Raw genomic sequence first — 22,310 nt, forward strand, 5'->3', positions numbered from 1 at the left:
GCATATAAAACTTGGTTATGTGCATTGTGAAGTGTAAAGTCACATATTTTCCAGCAACTTATGGATTCAGGATGCCGTCTCCAGGAAATTACCAAAGAGGATGTCTTATGACTTATTTGGAGCCTAGAAAATTGGTTATTGTCCAGAATAGAGAGTCATAGAATTGGCGTTGTGTTGTTCATTGTAATTTAAGAGGGTCTCACAAGGAGAGCTTGTTTTAACTCTGTGTCTTTTGTTGCCCATCACCTTTGCCCTTAGGGTCTCTTTGCTGAGATGGTTAGCTGGTCATGTCATGGGGGTATTCCCTGATATATAACATGGATGAGTAGAGGTCTTTGTGGTCTACAGATCTCTTTTGTTCTCAAGGTGGTTGGAAAAAAACAGATGCTTCAGCCTTAGACTTGCTGGCACCAGTCTGAATTTTCTTAGCTTCTTAATGCTTAGAGGAATTTCCGGTGTTATAGTCCATCTTGGTGAAATTCTGTTTTAATTCTTCTTAATTTCCTTCTGCCGTGGGCTACTCCGATCCTACACTATGGATTAAATTAATGTAAAAAATTGCTGAAAAAGTGGGCGATCACTGTTGAGCTCTCTTCTGTCATCCAAACCCAGAACTGTCCCCTCCAGCACAATACTGGTGAATGTCATCAAGGGACTTATTAATTTGCACCATGGGAGTAATTTGCACCATGCATCTACTGGTGACTAAGCTTCCTGTTTCATATGGGGAATTGACTGTCTTTGTGTGTTAACCTATCCGTCTCCAACTGGTCGATGTACTGTGTTTCCAGCTGAGCATGAGCGTCAGGGCTCAAATTTACCGGATCATTAAAAATGAAAAGAAATCATATTGAGACAATTGACTCATGCAGACACAGGCAGCATGGGGGAATGCTTTAGTGGCCTGTCTCAAATCTCACCACTCAGTCATCCTACAATGGAACAAGATGTTTGGGCTCTTTACTCCTCATGTCAATAGATTGCTTCGAGGATGTAACCAAATGTTAAAACATTTATTAGAATCTGCCATTGATAAAACCTGTATTGGAAATTATCTCATCATTTACTCACCCTCATGCCATCCCAAACTCATATGACTTTCTTACTTCTGCAGAACACAAAGTTATTTTAAAAGATATATGATGTGTTTTGTCCATTCTGTACAACTGAAATCAATGGGGTCCAAAAATATCAAGCTTTAAAAATTACCCAAAATCACTCTCATCATTTTCTCATCCTCATTCCGTCCGATATATGTATGACTGTCTTTATTCTGCTGAACACAACAAATATTTTTAGAAGAATATCTCAGCTCTGTTGGTTGATACAGTGAAAGTGAATGGGTACCAAATGTTTGAAGCTCCAAAAAGCATATAAATGCAGCATAAAAGTAAACCTCCAGTGGTTTAATCCATGTCTTCAGAAGTGATATGATAGGTGTGGATGAGAAACAGATCAATATTTCAGTCCTTTTTTTAATATCAATCTCCATTGTCACTTCCACATTCTTCTTCTTTAGTTTTTGTCAATTCACATTCTTTATGCATATTGCCACCTACTGGGCAGGGAGGAGAATTTATGGAAAAAAAGGACTTAAACATTGATCTGTTTATCGCCTTCTGAAGACATGGATTAAACAACTGGAGTCTTGTGGATTACTTTTATGCTACCTTTATGTGCTTTTCTTAACTTCAAACTTTTGGTACCCCTTCACTTGAATTATATGGACCTACAGAGCAGAGATATTCTTCTTAAAACCTTAATTTGTGTTCAGTAGAAAAAAGAAAGTCATACACATCTGGGATGACATGAGGGTGAGTAAATGTTGAGAGTATTTTCATTTTTTTTTTTGGTAAACTATTCCTTTAAGGCAGCTTAAAAGTAATCCACATGACTCAATTAGTTTAATGCATGTCTTCTGAAGCGTATATACAATCTAGACTGGGGTGGGCAACTATTTTGGTACAGGGGACACATCAGGCTTTAAGTAGTGCATAGGGGGCCACATTGTATTTCTTTTGAGATACAATGTTCCGTACTGATTTGGTTTTTGTATCTTTTAAGCCCAGAAATAGTTGTGTACTCAATTTTCTGAAGTGTATACAGTGCATCCGGAAAGTATTCATAGCACTTCACTATTTCCACATTTTGTTATGTTACAGCCTTATTCCAAAATGGATTAAATTAATTATTTTCCTCAAAATTCTACAAACAATACCCCATAATGACAACGTGAAAGACGTTTGTTTGAAATCTTTGCAAATGTATTAAAAAAAAAAAGAAAAGAAAAGAAAAGAAAAAAAAATCACATGTACATAAGTATTCACAGCCTTTGCTCAATACTTTGTTGAAGCACCTTTGGCACCAATTACAGCCTCAAGTCTTTTTGAGTATGATGCTACAAGCTTGGCACACCTATTTTTGGGCAGTTTCTCCCATTCTTATTTGCAGGACCTCTCAAGCTCCATCAGGTTGAATGGAAAGCATCGGTGCACAGCCATTTTCAGATCTCTCCAGAGATGTTCAATCTGGTTCAAGTCTGGGCTCTGGCTGGGCCACTCAAGGACATTCACAGAGTTGTCCCATAGCCACTCCTTTGTTATCTTGGCTGTGTGCTTAGGGTCGTTGTCCTGTTGGAAGATGAACCTTCGCCCCAGTCTGAGGTCCAGAGTGCTCTGGAGCAGGTTTTCATCAAGGATGTCTCTGTACATTGCTGCATTCATCTTTCCCTCGATCCTGACTAGTCTCCCAGTTCCTGCCGCTGAAAAACATCCCACAGCATGATGCTGCCACCACCATGCTTCACTGTAGGGATGGTATTGGCTAGGTGATGAGCGGTGCCTGGTTTCCTCCAGACATGACGCATGCCATTCAGGCCAAAGAGTTCAATCTTTGTTTCTCATGGTCTGAGAGTCCTTCAGGTGCCTTTTGGCAAACTCCAGGCAGGCAGTCATGTGCCTTTTACTGAGGAGTGGCTTCCGTCTGGCCAATCTACCATACAGGCCTGATTGGTGGAGTGCTGCAGAGATGGTTGTTCTTCTGGAAGGTTCTCCTCTCTCCACAGAGAAATAATGGAGCTCTGTCAGAGTGACCATCGGGTTCTTGGTCACCTCCCTGACTAAGGCCCTTCTCCCCCAATCACTCAGTTTGGCCGGGTAGCCAACTCTAGGAAGAGTCCTGGTGGTTCCAAACTTCTTCCATTTACGGATGATGGAGGCCACTGTGCTCATTGGGACCTTCAATGCTGCAGACATTTTTCTGTACCCTTCCCCAGATCTGTGCCTCGATACAATCCTGTCTCGGAGGTCTACAGACAATTCCTTGGACTTCATGGCTTGGTTTGTGCTCTGACATGCACTGTTAACTGTGGGACCTTATATAGACAGGTGTGTGCCTTTCCAAATCATGTTCAATCAACTGAAATTACCACAGGTGGACTCCAATCAAGTTGTAGAAACATCTCAAGGATGATCAGTGGAAACAGGATGCACCTGAGCTCAATTTTGAGTGTCATGGCAAAGGCTGTGAATACTTATGTACATGTGATTTTATTTTTTTATTTTTTATTTTTAATAAATTTGCAAATATTTCTTTATAACATTGTCATTATGGGGTATTGTTTGTAGAATTTTGAGGAAAATAATTAATTTAATAAATTTTGGAATAAGGCTGTAACATAACAAAATGTGGAAAAAGTGAAGCACTGTGAATACTTTTCCAATGCACTGTATGTGACTAATGGGACTTTTCTGCAATTGCCTAAAGTACTGTATTGCTCTACAAAGGTACAGTAGATACTTTTCTATCAGGTATTAAAAAACTGAATAAAGGCTGAGCTTATTATAAATTATTTATTTTACCATCTCTACTTCCCTGTTAATTTAACACTCTCTATATCAAGGGTCTGTTTTAAAAAAAAAACTTTTAACATTTGTCACAAAGCAGGCGAGTTTACTTATTTTATTCTCAAAACATTACCCGTTTACACACTAAAAGGGTCATGCAGGTCTCGTCAATGCTTTGACTTTCCATTCAGCACACAACTGAATAAAACAGGCTGCATGACTATGATAAATGATAACTGCAAGTGTTTGATTAACATACAAGTGCGAGGGGACTTCAACATTTCTAAATTGCACAAATAAAAATTACATATACATATTCATCTCTCGCTTGCTTTTGTTCGCGTGTCAATGATTACCCCTCCGCATGTCCATGATACCGAAATCTACTTTTATATTTAATTTCATCACAGAAGGATTAGCTGCAAACTTAGTAGCACCAAACATCACAAGCAGCCTCAAGAATGGACACAGAGTGACTGTATAACACTTTTCCTTGAGCAGAATAATGCACTAGCGTTCGCTAAGTTTGTTCAAAAGGGAAAGCGAGAACTAGAAAGAGCACACTCGCGTGCATGGTTACCAGATTGCACAAAATAAGTATATCATTAGGCAGAATATTTCCAATGTGTGCAAGTATAAATCTCAAATTGGGGGATGTTGCGTCTCTTATCTGGCAACCCTGAGCATGTTAAATGCTTGTTGAGGCGTGTTAGGTCCCAATGCAAGATAACTGAAATATAAAAATAAATAAACTAAAATAAATGCTTTTAGGATAAATGAGCCATGGGCCACATTAAAACATGTGGAGGGCCGGATCCAGCCCGTGGGCCATAAGTTGCCCAGGTCTGATCTAGACTATAAAAATAAGATGAAATCATTACATAATATACGATACTCAAGCAATTAATTATGAACGTTTTATAATTGTCTACGAGGTCATGACCAAAACACATTTGCACAGATCTAGACTTCATATGGTTATGAGCAAGAACTATTAAATGTTTGCTTGGAGGATTAACAGTCATTTAAATTTGATATGTTTGAAATGGGAACAACAGAGCAGAATTTATTTTGGGATTCGTAGGACAACTTTGAGGTTAATTTGTCTTTCATTTGCCTGAATTGCTTGTAGGAGGTTCCATCCGCATTAATATGGTAGATGACTTTAAAACTGAAAGTAATTGAAAATTATTTGGATCACAGAGATGTAAACAGGATATTAATCTCAATTTTATCACTGCTGTATGCGACTCAAAGTATAGAGGAGGCATTGTTGGTTTTGACCTTGATGAATGCATATAGCGCTGACATTACATTAAAAATAAAAATGACTCTGAACTCGTATATTAGCACATAGCATGGCTGTGTTTGTAAATCTGAATTGCATACAGCTCTCACTATTTCTGCAGTATATACTATATGTATACCGTGAATATTATGTGAGTTATCTATATGTAAAGCATAGGTGTGATACACATAACCACTTTTAATTGAAGATAACACCACTTGTTAAATGTAAAGGTGACTTCATCATGGTGCATACGAGTGACATATTGAGTCATGCTCCCCCTGCCCCCTATTTTATTTTTTTTTTTAAGGGGGCACCAAGGTCGTTTTTGGAAGGTCAAATAAACCATTCAAAATACACTTCTGTACGTGCCCCCTTGGTTTGAAAGGGCATGACAACTCCGAACACTACTGTTTGATATGTTTATCATTGCATAATGCACTACTGCTTTGATTAATATTTGAAAACGTAATAGGTAGTATACAAAACATACAGTACAATGCGGTATTCAGTAAGTCGTAACCTAGTATTACATCCCGAACATAGCTAGTGTGCACATTTTCATGTACTGTGAATTTAAAGAAAATGAAACAGTATAAGTGTTTCAAGCAAGAGTGCACTATATTGTTTATTGTCTATTTCAGCATAATTCAGCAAAGTCATCTTGGAAGTAAACTCCATTATGAGACAGTGAGTCTTGTACAGTAGTTTTATCTTTCCCTGGCTTGCTAACAGCCGTGACTTTTTATAAAGGCGGCCTCAGAAATCCCGTCAGCGGACCGTAAGTTTGAACTTGTGTGGTTTATATTGTTTGACACTCTATGAGGATGCCTTTCACGGGAGAGTCTTTTTTCATTTTATTTATGAGATAAATATTCATTGTTTACTCAGGTGACATTAGCCATTGTGTATGAAAAATTGAACTGGAATCTCTTTAAAGAGGGGCAATCCTTCAGTGATTAATCACAAGAAGCATGGCACCTGTATTTACTATGCAAAAGAAATCAATGGTCTTTGAAATTCATCCGTTAATTATTTGGTGAATTGATTGGGTCTTGGGGAATATCATTTAGTCCACACAGACGTCTCTCTCTCTCTCTCTCTCTCTCTTTATTTTTCTTATTTTCTGCTGTAAGAAAGTCAGTGCGACTACAATATGGCAAACAGTGTGAGATCAGAACAGTAATCCGCTCTATCATATCTCCTCCTGGATTTATATGGCATATTATGACTGCCTCAGAGTTACTGCAAAAACACAGATTATTTTGTTGACAGACTATATTTCTCTGCATATCTTTGCAGAATTGGGGGTGGGCACGAGTACCTTAGAACTTGGAAATGACAGCAATGATTGATCACAAAAACTTGCATTGCTTGATTTGTTTTTCTACTTCAAACATTTCATTTAATACTGTACTGTAATACTGCAATACTGTGGTACCTTGTAGTCTGATTGGTTTAAGTTGGGGTAGCAACTCTACATTGGGCAGTAACAACTTATGCAGATGCAGTGATGAACTAAATGGACACATTTTTAAAAGCTAATTTATTTTTGAATATGCATTCAGTATTATTAGGGGTCAAGCCCCAAAGGGGTGAAAGACCCCTATTGTTTTCGTTCGTTTTCTTATCAATATTCTTCTTCTGCTATTGAGTCTATGGCAGCCCACAGAACCGCTTGTGGAAAAGTTATGAAATTTGCCGCACAGATAGAGGACAACTGGTAACGTCCTGGTTACTTTCGTAACCTCCATTCCCTGATGGAGGGAACAAGATGTTGTGTCGATGTAGTGACACTAGGGGTCACTCTTTGGATCCCCAAACACCTCTGCTTTTTTGAAAAAAGGCCAATGAGAATTGGCAAGTGGAATTTGCATGCCACTCCCCCGGACATACTGGTATAAAAAGAGCTGGTATGCAACCACTCATTCAGGTTTTATGCTGAGGAGCCAAGACCAGGTCCCGGCCATTTCAGTGGGAAGTTCAGCATTGTGGCAAGAGGGACACAACGTCTCGTTCCCTCCATCAGGGAACGGAGGTTATGAAAGTAACCAGGACATTCCCTATCTGTCACTCACTCGACGTTGTGTCGATGTAGTGACACTAGGGGTCCCTATACAAAACGCCACAACTAGCTGAACTGTGTTACGTGAACTGGCGGTGTGTGACAGGCAGACTGCTGTGTGCCTCATAGCCAGCGCACCAGGCCGTCACGTAACCTCCCCCAACGCTCTTATGAGCGTCAAACGGTCCATTAGGTACAAGTCGGCTGCCCAACTATAGGGACAGGCTAGCCCAGCCAAGGCCTCTTTTCCCTCTCTTTCCTCCCCAAAAGAGTGGAATTTGTTAACTGACTGGGAGCCATAAGTGTCTGCGTCAGGAGGTGTCCCTCCCAAGGGGAAGACACTGCGGAGACCACACCCCACCCAAAAAGGGGGGGGGTATTTTGAGTGGAATACGTCACATGGCCTTACCGAGTCTTGTCGGAAGTATGTCATGTGGAGAGGTCCCATAGTAGGTCCTACCCAAAGGGGGAGGAGTTTCTACAGAGCATGGCGACCGGGGGCAGAGGGGCCTCTGCCCAAGGAAGATGCAATTTGCCGTTAGGGAAACAATTTTGCAGAAGATATCACATGGGGTCGCCTTTGGGGAACCAGCACATGTGGAGCCCTACCTCAGTACAGGGGCTCATTAGCGTGCGTACTGGGCCGGTCAGCGAGTTTCTCCACAAACTCTGCTGCCAGAGGGCTAAGGAGGAAATTCATCCAAGGATCACAGTCTGTGAACACGACTGGGAGTCAAGAGCGCACGTCTTCACCTCAAGGGAGGGGAAAGGCGCTATGCGGAAGAGATACACCCAGCTAGTTGTCCCGGAACTTACCTGCTCATGCCTGCCTATACACGGGACAAGACCGGCTCAACCCGAAGATTGTAAAACCTCGCAAAGGTGTTGGGTGTTGCCCAACCCGCTGCTCTGCAGATGTCTGCCAAAGAGGCACCACTGGCCAGGGCCCAGGAGGCCGCCACACTCCTTGTGGAGTGGGCTCGTAAACCCTCAGGGGGTGGTATGTCCTGAGCCTGATATGCCATCGTGATGGCGTCGATGACCCAGTGGGCAATCCTCTATTTGGAGACAGCGCTTCCTTTCCGCTGTCCACCAAAGCAAACAAAGAGCTGCTCTGAGCTTCTAAGGCTCTGCGTGTGATACAAATAGATGCTTAAAGCTCGCACTGGACACAGCAACGCCAAGGCTGGGTCTGCCTCCTCCTGGGGCAGCGCTTGCAGGTTCACCACCTGATCCCTAAAAGGAGTCGTGGGAACCTTGGACACATAGCCCGTTCGGGGTCTCAGGATCACGTGAGAGTAACCCGGACCGAACTTCAGGCACGATTCGCTGACAGAGAACGCCTGCAGGTCCCTTACCCTTTTGATGTAAGTGAGCGCAGTCAGGAGGGCAGTATTCAAAGAGAGTGCCTTAAGCTCAGCTGACCATGGCTTGCTTTCTTATGAATGCAAGCCGTGACCGCAACGTTGCCATGGTCATATTCTCGCAGTGAGGACAGGACCCATCCATGAACAAATGTCTCTGCGTGGGCAGTGCCCAGACACAAAAGACAGTGATCGTGGCCATCAGAAGCGGAGAGATATTGACCGCAACCAGGAATAACACACAGATGGAAAGGCATCTTTAAAAAGACATTCCGTGTGTGTCGCTCTTTTAGAAAGAAAATATACTCTTTTTTTAAGAATATACTCTTTTAGTTGTTTCTGCCGAAGCACCCAGGGGCAGTCTCTGCACTCCACGGGTGCAGAGGGGGAGAAGCCACTGAAATGCACCGTAGAATCCAGCAGATGAGGTGAATGAACTTCGCGGATGAATTCAGCTTCAATGAATAGAACTGCTCGGCTCCGAAGAGAAAATCTGAATGAGTGGTTGCATACCAGCTCCTTTTATACCCGTATGTCCGGGGGAGTGGCATGCAAATTGCACTCGCCAATTCTCATTGGCCTTTTTTCAAAAAAGCAGAGGTGTTTGAGGCTCCCAAGAGTGACCCCTAGTGTCACTACATCGACACAACATCGAGTGAGTGACAGATAGGGAACTGATGTGTTTCCACAGCAAATTTGGCTTCTCTACCTCAAACTCTCTAGCGTCACCAACTGCCCAAACTCACGTTTATGTTAACAACTTTTGAACCGTAAGTCCTAGAAACGAAATTCTGTTTTCCTCTGATTCCTTGGCTTCTGTCATGAAATTTTGTCCGGCATTTTTAATTTCCTGATAAACCTACTTTTTCCTGATAAACCATACCGTTTTCGAATGGCGCTTCAACGAATTTAACGAAGAGCACGCCAAAATGGATGTGAGGGTATATCTCCGTAATGCTTTAGCATATTCATACCAAACTTACTATTTGTCATAGGCACCATGACTCGAGGGTGCCTGCTCAGTTTTGGAACAGTACAACCTAGTGGTCACGAGATATGAAAAAAGCACATTTTTGCTTATAACATCTGGACAGTTTGTCATAAAATCATCAAATTGGTCTCATTAGATTCAGTGGGGTATAGCAAGTCCAATGATATGAAAAATTCCTATGTCGGTCATTTTGGATGTCAGCCATTTTGAATTTAGTCATAAAATGCTGTATTTTACTAACGACTTGGCGTATCGTTACGAAACTCGGTATGTGTCTTTGGCAAAATGCTCTGAAGGGACTCATCCTTCTGGATGCCATATTTGGTTCTGGAAATTTAAGATATAACATTAGATTATTCAGCCAAGCAAGCTCACAGACAAGTAAACAATGGCTACTTTTTTTAGAGAGCTTCTTAAGGTAAAAGCAGATATAAACTTTTTAGCTATTTGGGGCTTACAGCGGAAGTTATTGGAGCATAAAAGAGATGTTTGTATTTGATGACTTACAGAAATCATATTTCACTTTGTGATTCTTTTGAAAATCATTCGAACTGTGGTATTAGGGCAACAAAATTAATTAAATCAGGAATGTTAACAGTCACATTCTTGAGAACGAGAGCTTTCATTTGATGTATGACTTGTCCATTTACTTGCTATGTGAAGGACTTTTATTTTCATATAAATATTTCTACCCCATTACCTCTGTTTTTAGGCCTTATTTTGTTATTTTACAATGAATCCAGAAAGTATTCACTTTTTCCACATGTTATGTTACAGCCTTATTCCAAAATTGATTAAAATCATTATTTTCCTAAATTTTACAAACAATCCCCATAATGACAACGTGAAAGAAGTTTGTTTGAAATCTTTGCAAATTTATTAAAAATAAAAAACGAAGAAAAGAAGAAAAAAAAATTTACATGTACATAAGTATTCACAGCCTTTGCTCAATACTTTGTTGAAGCACCTTTGGCACCAATTACAGCCTCAGGTCTTTTTGAGTATGATGCTACAAGCATGGCACACCTATTTTTGGGCAGTTTCTCCCATTTTTCTTTGCAGAACCTCACAAGCTCCATCAGGTTGGATGGGGAGCGTCAGTGCACAGCCATTTTCAGATCTCTCCAGAGATGTTCAATCTGGTTCAAGTCTGGGCTCTGGCTGGGCCACTCAAGGACATTCACAGTCCCGGAGCCACTCCTTTGTTATCCTGGCTGTGTGCTTAGGGTCGTTGTCCTATTGGAAGATGAACCTTCACCCCAGTCTGAGGTCCAGAGTACTCTGGAGCAGGTTTTCATCAAGGATGTCTCTGTACATTGTTGCATTCATCTTTCCCTCGATCCTGACTAGTCTCCCAGTTCCTGCCACTGAATAACATCCCCACAGCATGATGCTGCCACCACCATGCTTCACTGTAGGCATGGTATAGGCCAGGTGATGAGCGGTGCCTGGTTTCCTCCAGACATAACGCTTGCCATTCAGGCCAAAGAGTTCAATCTTTGTTTCTCATGGTCTGAGAGTCCTTCAGGTGCCTTTTGGCAAACTCCAGGCGGGCTGTCATGTGCCTTTTACTGAGGAGTGGCTTCTGTCTGGCCACTCTACCATACAGGCCTGATTGGTGGAGTGCTGCAGAGATGGTTGTTCTTCTGGAAGGTTATCCTCTCTCCACAGAGAAATGCTGGAGCTCTGTCAGAGTGACCATTGGGTTCTTGGTCACCTCCCTGACTAAGGCCCTTCTCCCCCGATCGCTCAGTTTGGCCAGGCGGCCAGCTCTAGGAAGAGTCCTGGTGGTTCCAAACTTCTTCCATTTATGGATGATGGAGGCCACTGTGCTCATTGGGACCTTCAATGCTGCAGAAATCTTTCTGTACCCTTCCCCAGATCTGTGCCTCGATACAATCCTGTCTCGGAGGTCTACAGACAATTCCTTGGACTTCATGGCTTGGTTTGTGCTCTGACATGCACTGTTAACTGTGGGACCTTATATAGACGGGTGTGTGCCTTTCCAAATCATGTTTAATTAACTGAATTTACCACAGGTGGACTCCAATCAAGTTGAAGAAACATCTCAAGGATGATCAGTGGAAACAAGATGCACCTGAGCTCAATTTTGAGTGTCATGGCAAAGGCTGTGAATACTTATGTACATGTGATTTTTTTCATTTTTTATTTTTAATAAATTTGCAAAGATTTCGAACAAACTTCTTTCACGTTGTCATTATGGGGTATTGTTTGTAGAATTTTGAGGAAAATTTCATCCATTTTGGAATAAGGTTGTAACATAACAAAATGTGGAAAAAGTGAAGCACTGTGAATACTTTCCGGATGCTCTGTAAATAATAAAGTAAATGCAGAAGTGATGGTTATCTCTAAAAAAATTCATATATTAAGCTTTGAAATGATATCTCATATGCCTGACTTTTGTATACAGAGACTTTAAAGTTTTAAGTGTAAACTTTTTTGTGATATAACGCCCCACTTTGGACCCGCTGGGGTGGGGGCGGGGGGTGGGGGGGTTGTCCATATAGATAAAGGGTTTAATTTTTCCCTACTCAAAACAATTAATTATTTTGAGCAATAGGGTTTACAGTGTAATTATTTTTAAACAGAAAGAAATAGCAATAGTATATATATATATATATATATATATATATATATATATATATATATACACTACCGGTCAAAACTTTTGAAACACTTACTCATTCTTTATTACAATTTTTTTTTTTTTTTCTCACATATTAGAATAATATTAAAGTCATCAAAAGTATGGAATAACATAAATGGAACTATGGGAATTATGTTGTGACTAAACAATATCCAAAATAAATCAAAACTGTGTTATATTTTAACATCTTCAAAGTAGTCGCCCTTTGCCTAGAATTTGCAGAAATGTACTCTTGACATTTTCTCAACCGAATTCTTGAGGTATCACCCTGGGATGATTTTTAAACAGTATTGAAGGAGTTCCCATATATGTTGGGCACTTATTGGCTGCTTTTCTTTATTATTTGGTCCAAGTCATCCATTTCAGAAACTTTTATTTTTATTTTTATTACATTTTAGTTTTATAAAACTCACATTAGCAGTGTAGTGATGTGCTTGTTTATGGCACATAGTTACTTTGCTCATTTCAATTCAGTTTGGTACAGCATAGAAAAAAGTACATCTACTGTATTTGTACATATTTATAACATGCAGGTGTCTATGCCCTGAACCCTGTCTAGTAGAGAGCACAGAATTAATCACCTACACATAAGCTCCCAAACTCCCTCCCCCAGAGCCCTTGCTCTGGCAAGGGCAGGCTGCTACAATGCAGTTTAAGACAGGGGCTCTTTAGGCACTCCTGTGCCTTGTTCTTGCAGCTCATCTGCATGCTCTCCTTCTGCCCTAGCAGAAATCATCTACAGCTGGGTGTTCAACGAGCTCCCCTCTTTCGTGGCGGAGGACAGTCGGCGCTTCATCTCGCAGGAGACGGGAAATCTGTATATCTCCAAGGTGCAGACCTCAGATGTGGGCAGCTACGTGTGCCAAGTGAAGAACACTGTGACCAACGCCAGAGTCCTGAGCCCACCAACGCCCCTGACTCTGAAAACAGATGGTGAGATATTACACACACTTCATTCTCTCACACACACGCACACGCACATGCCTCTCCATTTCTGAAACTGTTCACCTGCATAGCAGAACTAGGCTGGATGCCAAGTGGTTCTCTAAGTGAACTGAATTGATGAATCAATACCATGACATGAAGTCTCTCTGCTAATAAATTAAATCGAGACATTCTTTAACTTTTTTAGTCAGTGCCTCGAAATTTCAATAAGAAATGTGCAGCTTTATTATTTAAAATGCATGTGAGTCTGGAATATGGGATTTCCGATTTAAGTAAAAATCTCACGATATTCTCACAATTTGGTCGATAGTTATACATACTGTATATCAGAACACATTTTAATAGAAAAGTCATTCAAAAAGTACATTTTTATTTATTTTTCACGTAAAAGTCATTTTTAAATTGTTAAACAGTAAACAGTAAATTTTTCACAATTATTTTGGGTTCCCTCATAATAGATTTATCCACCCCTTATGAAAATGGACCATGGTATTACTACCGTCAAAAAAAAATAATAATAATAATAATTAACCATGATATTTGTGGTAAAACCATAGTAATAATACAGAAAAAAAAAAAAAAAAAAAAAAAAAAAAAATATATATATATATATATATATATATATATATATATATATATATATATAGGTATCTTTCATTCTGTCAAGACCTTGACAACTCTTACATGCACTTAAAAAAAATGGCTTACTTCAGGGTTTTGCAGAAAGCAATGATCTGAAATGTCACGTAAACGCTAATGCTGTCATTTAAGGGATTAAAGGTTGTTAAGAGAAAATGCTTTAACACACACAGTTTCTGTCAGAGAATGCGGCTTATGTGTCCTTGTTAATGCATAAAGGTAAGTAAATTCTTACATGTTTGCGAAGAGTATGCATGTCCATATGTGCTCAAGTGCATCGGGGAAACCTCGGAGTTTGATGTAAAGGGAAACCCCACTATTGCAGCACAAAGAATTTGTCGCATTATACATGCTTTTGTGTCTTCAGCAGCTTTCGTGCATTAAACAGCTTTCTGGAGTATGTGTAAATGAGCTTTTATAATTTAATATTCACACAAATTATTACTCCACCCCCTGCATAATATCATTAATGACAACTCTATATTATTGAACCAACTTGGTTCAAACGATGGATGTGCGACATAGTTACTATGGTTTCAGGAAACAGTTGTTATTTGCAAGTTAATTTCTCTAATGATGCATTGTACTATGGTGGTTAAGCAGTGAGTTATGTCATTGTATAGGAAACGCAACCCTGGACGGGTCGTTCAAACAAACAGAGCAATGTAGTTTAGGTATAGTTGTCTATCCACTATAAACTTGACCTCTATATGATGACAATGTACTCTGCATCATTGTTGTGATTCCACACAAATAAAAATAAAGAGCTTTTTTTTAGTTACTGTGATCTTCATTCTGAGGCAAACCTCTCCATCACGCATTTCTGTGCCCAATTTCATTATTTGGATGTTTCCTTCCATGCCATCCTAGAAACTTTTCTGCCCACTATATGTAACTACTAAAGTTATTGCTTAATCATTTCTGATGTAATTCACTCAGTCCGATCTCGTTTAAATCCATGTTTGATAGTGACAGCACAAGCACTAGAAGGAAATCTTGACAACGATAGCAACAGAAACGAAAGGGAACACCGTTTCTTACCATACGGCAGTGTATAGCATAACCGTGACAGAAACTGATTCTCAGAAATATATCCCCTTTGACAGATTTATACGAGTTTATCATTTCAACTGGTATATAACACCACCCCTACCTGGAATGGTGCAATAACTACAAAGAGAGCTTGGTAAAGCTCTTCTTGTACAATTCATTTTGATACATTACAGCTGTGAATTTCTAAAATTCACAGTGCGTTTTGGATTGCAGAATAAGTCCATCTGTATCTTAGAAGGTTAGAAATTATGTATAATTCTGCAAATGAAGCTTGAAAGGAAATGTGCCCGTTTTTACACAGTGTGTTCACAAGCCAGTCAGCTGTCTGCATTAGTACTTTTTTATGCTATGTGAAGCCAATTGAATTAGGCGTCTGACTAGACATCTAGTTTGTGTGCCTTATTCTCTCTCTCTTTTTCTCTCTCTCTCTCTCTTCTACTATCTCACTGAGCGAGGTGAAAGTGTCATGAGTTCCAAACATCTGCATTAAACAAAGAGCATGAGGTGCTTTATCATTTGCTTTAGAGTACTTTTTCTGCAGACAATGCGCTCCCGTGAAACTGGCCATCAGGGAAATCATTTTCCCAGCATAAAATTAACCGAATCAATGGTCCTCTTCCAGAATGGACCTTAGCTTCTTTATAGTTGAGTCCCAGGAGTTAAGCGGGGAAACAAAACAACTGGCTTCACTCCAGGCATTTTTCCGTACTTCACAGACACGCATGCATAACCTGCCGCTGGTACAATGTTAGTCTCTGTGGTATACAATCCCAAAACAGCCCAGCAGAAAGGACTATGGTGCAGTTTGTTTTTTTTTTTTTCTCGACGTAGCTTAATATTGCACACCCTTTCTCAGGACACCACGTACCTCGCAGCGTGCCCCCCACAGCCTCCCCTATTTTCGCCGTTTGCATAACCTTGTTGTGAGAAATGCTCCTTAGAGACATACACAAATCTAAGCAAATAGCATGCTAAATTGGATTTGCACCTCTCGTTAGCAGAGAAAAATAATGCAAGTTGCATCATGTTTTCTAGTTCCTGTAGCTCAATTGGTAGAGTTTGGCACTAGGTCATGGGTTCAGTTCACAGGGAAAACTCAAAGCAATTAAATGTATACCTTGACTGCACTGTAAAGGCATGTACACACTAGAGAAAGCTCTTACGGAATCAGGAATCAGTGTCTGATTGAAAGCAAGTGAGAATAGAGTGAATTGACTTTCCGAAAGCAAAACTGGACCCACCTCTCTGAAATTCACATTGGTCAATGGATGAATATGTCAGTTTGTGTTGCACCTAAAGTTGAAATCATTAGACATGTTTGTAGAAAAATTAATAAAAAACTACAGAAAAAATAACAAAAGACCCTTCTGACCAACATGATCACACAGGAAGTCTAAAATTAAAACCCTAAAATGAACACCATTCAGCTTAATTACTGACATCCCTCATCAGACATATTTGCATGAATATGAGCATTATCACATTTCCCTTTAGCGCTACTGATAGTGTATTGTGCAAGCAACCGCTGAGACATGGGGTGTTTCTCAATGCAAAGAACGCAGAGAGAGGACTTGCGTTCTTATGAAGGCCAGTTTTGCCATGCCATCTTGGAAGGACAAACTCAGAAGTACAGGAGGAAGTAGAACGTGTCTATTGCGAGCTTTGAAATGTGCTGCTATCTTCTTGTTGCACACTTAACCGTCACAGCAGATTTATAGCCAGTGAGAGAATTACTGGCATTATCACACACCTGTCACAGCATATTATCATCGTCACACCAGTAAAGTTTTGCAGGACTAGTGATACGTTAAAAGAATTAAGTCTGTAAAAACTTGTTTTCTCCATGTGTTTATTACTACATTAAAATGATGGCCAACAAAACAACAAATGTTGACAGAGTATAACGACTTTCACGAGCTTACACTAGGGAACTCTTGAGGTAAAACCACTGATATATCGGTTCGTAAAACACAACAATAAATGTCCTTTGTCTGCCACCGTAGTACCGGATTCTCGCCCACAAGTCACCATCCGATGCATCCTTGATATTCGGTCTTATGAAAAACACTTCCGGGTAAGTTTATGCATTCTCAGTACTTATGTTCTCAAGGATTGGAACTGAACTTCAGCAGTGGATGATGACGTCGAACGAGTCCACGAGAATGTACACAGAAGAAAGCACACTGAGAAACAGCGATGGTTTCTTGTCTGGTGGGAACCAGGAAGTAATCGTGAGTGTGATTCAGAGGTGTATTGTTGCTCCAAAATTACATTTGTCTCCACTGACGTTTAGGTTTAGGATTGGGGTTTGGGTTAAGGGAGGCCTGTATTGGCCATCGGCAGCACTGGGAGAATACCTGGTGGCCTGGCTGTCTTGCGCCTGATTTGACCAACCGTTTTTATTATTATTTCATTATTATTTTATTTTATTGCCTACCTGATGCAGAGTCAGCTTATTATAAGTGACTTTGGGCAGGTTGTGGTTTTGGGCTTGCTGGTGATTGGCTCTCATAGCACAATATAGTGTGACAAACCTCTAACCACAGCAGTTTGAGCTTTACTGTACATCAGTGGTGTCAAACACATAGCCTGTGAAAGAGAATCCAACGCGTATGGCGTGGTATTTGGAATCTCGTGGTCTCAGACATACGATTCGCAATTTTTATCAGAAACTGGATCTGTGAGTGAAACTGTCACAAGGCATCCCAGTTCATGTTTCCCTACTCATAAAAATGGGAGATTTGTGGGGAAATTGGGAGGAAAATCTATTTCTCAGTTGTTTCTTAGTCTTCACTGAATTATTATTATTATTATATGATGCATTCATACACATTTGATGCTGCCAGAGTTTGACTGAGAAGCAGACCAATAATTAAATGATACATACAGTTTTATATATTAATTTTATTCATCAGTCTGTCCCAGCTCTTCCACTTCCCCAGTGATGTTTGATCAGATTGCACATGCACAAGAGAGAGATTAATTCAATGATTTTAGCCAGTTGTATACTATATCAAATATTCATTATTTTATAGTATATTTTTAAATATTAAGGATATATCGAAAATAAATTATTTTGTAAACAGTATACTATGTTTGTTATGCTTTCTATGCTGATCAATGAAATTAAAGCCATAATTAACTAATGTTTTAGGTCAGATGTAAAGAAGCTGGGGTAAATGTAAAAGTTTGGTACAACAGAAATGCACACAAAAGGAACAATGGTATCACTTTCCAAAAAAATTTACAAGGCATATTTTTAAAAGTAATACTCTCCTGCATTCCTGTTGAATGTTTTACATCATTTACACCGAAAAATGCAACTCACTTTTGGCGCCACCATGTGGATATTTCCCCGGTGAACTGGACCTCACATGTGCCCATACATTCAACAACACTTCCAGCTGCAGCCACTAGGGGCAGTGGTTCGAATTTCATTAAGAAATGACCTATTTCAGCAGCAGAACTTTTAAGGGCCAATTTTAAAAACGTTTGCGTGTGGTATTTCATCGCAAATCTTGCATCTTATTCACTAACCACCTGCAATCTAGTTTAAGCAGGCATAATCGGCGCTGAAATTGTGCTGCCTCATGAGTATTTAAAATAAGTAATCGTCATTACTTTCAACGCATTAGGCTCATTATAGATTTCGCTTCATTCACAAAAATTATCTGATGCAATCTACACTGCATCCAGATGAAAGCAGATGGTAAAATGAACTTCATTTAAAAGATATGTGTACATATTCTATCGATCATATCAGCAGTAATTCATTAAAATAATGATCAAATGATAGAGAAGAGTGCTATAACCTGGCATATATGCAGATGTGCGGTGTAGTCAAGTGCACTTTTGGCATGTTAATGAGGTGATTCAGGTGTCTGGATCACAGTAGTGGAGTGATGATCTACAGTCCCGGCAGAGTGTGTCAGATAATAGTGGTCTGCTGCCTGCTCCGCTATATAGCACTCAAAATCATCCCGCAAGATCTGAATTGTGTGTTCAAATTTTGTGTGCCTGATATGCCTGATGTGCATAATTCCTTAAGTGAACTGGGCGCTAAACCAGCACAGCTAGTGATTGCAAATAATCTCTTTTACTGGGCGCAATTCATTCTTAGTGAATTTCCCCCTTTATTTACTGTCACCAAATTCGCTGTGCAAATAAATGTATGCATTAAAATTGCAAAAATAAAAACTTATGAAACACTCCACCCATCTTCCATTGGTTAGTCAAACAGATTGTCCTGCCTCCAAACTCAACCATGTACAAAATCCATGAATGCAAATGTTTTGGCTGTGTTTACTTCACTCTTAAGATAGAAATAAAAGAAAGAAACAGGTTGCTGAAGGCAAGAGAGGATAAGATGCAAGGCAAAAACAAAATCCTGCAGGGATGTCTTGGAGTCACAGGTGGTAGAACTGGGATGAATTGCATTGTGGCATTTGTATTTGCAAATGGCCATGCTGTCAGGAACTCGCAGAAGGCCATGTGAAATGAGAGCGAGTTCAGTGAGAGGTTAGTCACCCGTAACACAAGCACGGCTTATCTTTATTCATTCCGCACCCTTTGTACGCATCGTTCTTTTGGCAACCATTGTGTGGGAAGCTTTGCGCATTCTCCAGCTAAACCGCTTGACGGGATGCTGTCTAAAAGCCTGAAAATGACTTTGGCACTCCCAGCTTAGCTTGAACTGCCAGGGTTTCAACATTTCTTCCAGTCCTCTAAAACCTCACCAATCCACAGCCTGCGATTCTTACTCTCTGGTGAGATAGAATGATAATTAACTCCACAAGAGAGGCTCCGTGCTGAAATGTGCAGGTGAAGCGATTCACCTATGTCCTTCCCTAGGCTAAGACGCTCTTAATCAAAGCTGCCTAACTGGATCTGCGCTTGGTTGCACCTCGAGGGTAAGTCGTGCATCTTCCCCATCCCGTTCCCTCTTGGAAAAACAGCAAAGGCAGCGCAGACCCTCTGTTCTTCTGTGATGAATCGTACCTTAATAGATGTGATTTGGATGAAACAATAACTCTTACGGACTCATCAGCCAAGTTGAAGCCCTCACAAAACACTTTGTGGTGCTGGGATTACTTGTCCTTCCCACTTGGCCTTGGACCTTGAAGGGGAAGTACTTTTAAGCGACCATGTCACCAATTTTATGAGATGATACTTAAGTGTCCTTGGATTCAAAGAGCAAAGGTACAGAGGCTTCAATTACTGAACTGCAAATGTTGAGCAAATGGTTTAAGTGCCATTTAAATCAGATACACACACACTGTATATAATTAGATAATAAGAATGCATCACATTATTTTGGTACACGAGTCAAGCATTGAACATGCAATTCAAAAATGGGCTTATGAAGGCAATATATTTATTCAATATATTGAATAAACCTATCACTGGTAGATTTTGCAAATTAATTTGTCAATCTGTACAAGGAAGACTTATTATAATGGCTTCTCATAAACGTATACATGCATCAGATGGATGTTTTTGGAGTGTCTCACTTTGGACTCACATTACTTCATAAACACAGCATTTTTAAGACACTGTTGACTTAAACATTTTTTACAACTTGGAAAAACACATCTCAGGACCCCTGCATTCAGAGTTGCACTCTATCAAGCAGTGTTTGAACACATTAATGCTTCTTTATCTTGTGTTGTCTGCTCTCAGGAAGTATGGTTTGTTGTATATGTTCAACTGTGCATTATCTGTATAGCTGGAGTTGTGCTTACTGCTCCTGCTGACGAGGACTCGTAAAAACATGAAAGTGGTACTTGAATTACTCCAGTGGTAGAAACATTCTTTATTACTATCCAGGGTAATGATTAATTGTGTTGTTTTTTTTTAATTAACACATTAAATCAACCACCAAAGTTTTTATTTATATTTTATGTTTTCATTTGTTCTTTCAATTCAGTTCAGTTTTCTTTATTTTTCACCCTTTGGCTGTTTTTTTTTTTTTTTTCTTAGTGTTTGCTTTTCTGTATTTTCAAGTTTCAGTTTGGTTTGACAGGATATATTGGGGCAGATTCACTAAGAATGAATTGCACCCGCTAAAAGCGCAAATTTTTTGCATGCACTAACTGTGCTCGTTTAGTGCCGATTCACTAAAGGAATTATGCAGATCAGGCAACAGCACAAGCGCACCCACAAAATCGCTGTTGAACGCAATTTGCACGCGTAATTCTGATTTTGCGGTCCGATTCTGAGCGCAATATAGCCAAGCATGCCGCAGACTACTGTATTTGACCCACCCTGCCAGGACTGAACAGCATCACTTTGATCATCTCTTAATCATGCATAATGTGCACTTGACGACACTGTGCATCTGCATATATGCCAGGTTATAATGCTCTTCAACATCATTTGATGAGTATTTGATTAATTACTGCTGAAATGATCGGTTGAAAATGTTCACAAACATCTCTTTTAAATAAAATTCATTTTACCGCCTACTTTCATTTGGCGGTAATAGCGCAGGGCAAATTGCACAAAGTTTTGTGAATGAAACACAATCTCTAATAAGTCTAATTTATATAAAAAGAAGGCGTGTTTGCATGGAAATTGTAATATCACTGTATACATGCTTTTCTAATACCTTTGACCAATGGAAACATTTTGTTTCTTGGCAGACTAATAAAAGCCTGTGCACACTCACTCCAAAAAAGTTGTGTTTCAGTCGGACATTCTGATTGAAGCTTGTGATTTTCACAAGAGCTTTCCAGTTTTGAGTGCAGTATGCATTATACCTTACTCCCATGTATACTATTTTTGAGTACTATTAATAGAATGCCCACTTTGAATGATTCAGAGTTTACCATTAAAACCCAACTATCTGTTAGATCATTTTCCGGAACCAGAAGCTATTCCAGAAGCACAAAACTAAGCAAGCAACCGAGAGACAATGACCTTTTATAATAGGCCTTTCTCTCCAACTGCCATTTCAGTTCACATCATGTCATGGTAGAAGTTTATTGGGCCTTCAGGAATACTTTTTTTTAATTTTTTTAATTTTTTTTAAAGCCCTGTGATTTATGCCTCAGTTATGTATTCAGACAGTGGGGTGAACATGTGCTAAGTATGCATGTAAATGCTTCAATAGGTGCATCTTTGCCTACAGAATGAATTGAGAAATGACAGCATCCACATCTCATAATTGTGATTTTAATGTGAAGTGAAATGGTGACGTGCTGATACACAACCTCGCGTGACGACACATTAAACATTCGGTCAATTGAATGGTAGGCCTTCTTTAGTTATGGATGACCAGAGCCCTGACAGTCGTTTTGTTTTAAAGACTTCATCCATTTATTTTTCTCTTAAAGGGAAAGTTCACCCAGAATTCAAAATTCTGTCTTTTTTTTTTTTTTTTTTTTTTATCACAAAAATAAGTTTTCCATTCACTGAATGTAAATGGTGACCAAGGGCTCTCAAGCTACAAAA

The 22,310-nt window shown here is 39.8% G+C and overlaps 1 protein-coding gene across 3 annotated transcripts in view; it reads left to right on the top strand.

Moving 5' to 3' along the window:
- The window catches only part of LOC127455675 (contactin-5-like), a 389,595-nt gene that overhangs the window by 248,903 nt on the left and 118,382 nt on the right, over positions 1 to 22,310 (top strand). For 2 of the 3 annotated variants that reach the window (XM_051723705.1, XM_051723707.1), the window contains exon 7: positions 12,948 to 13,154. In XM_051723705.1, coding sequence (XP_051579665.1) covers positions 12,948 to 13,154 — 207 coding nt within the window. The remainder of the gene's footprint in view (positions 1 to 12,947; positions 13,155 to 22,310) is intronic. The other variant, XM_051723706.1, reaches the window with a different exon arrangement.

The sequence above is a fragment of the Myxocyprinus asiaticus genome, chromosome 18, assembly GCF_019703515.2.
Source record: "Myxocyprinus asiaticus isolate MX2 ecotype Aquarium Trade chromosome 18, UBuf_Myxa_2, whole genome shotgun sequence".
NCBI lineage: Eukaryota > Metazoa > Chordata > Actinopteri > Cypriniformes > Catostomidae > Myxocyprinus > Myxocyprinus asiaticus.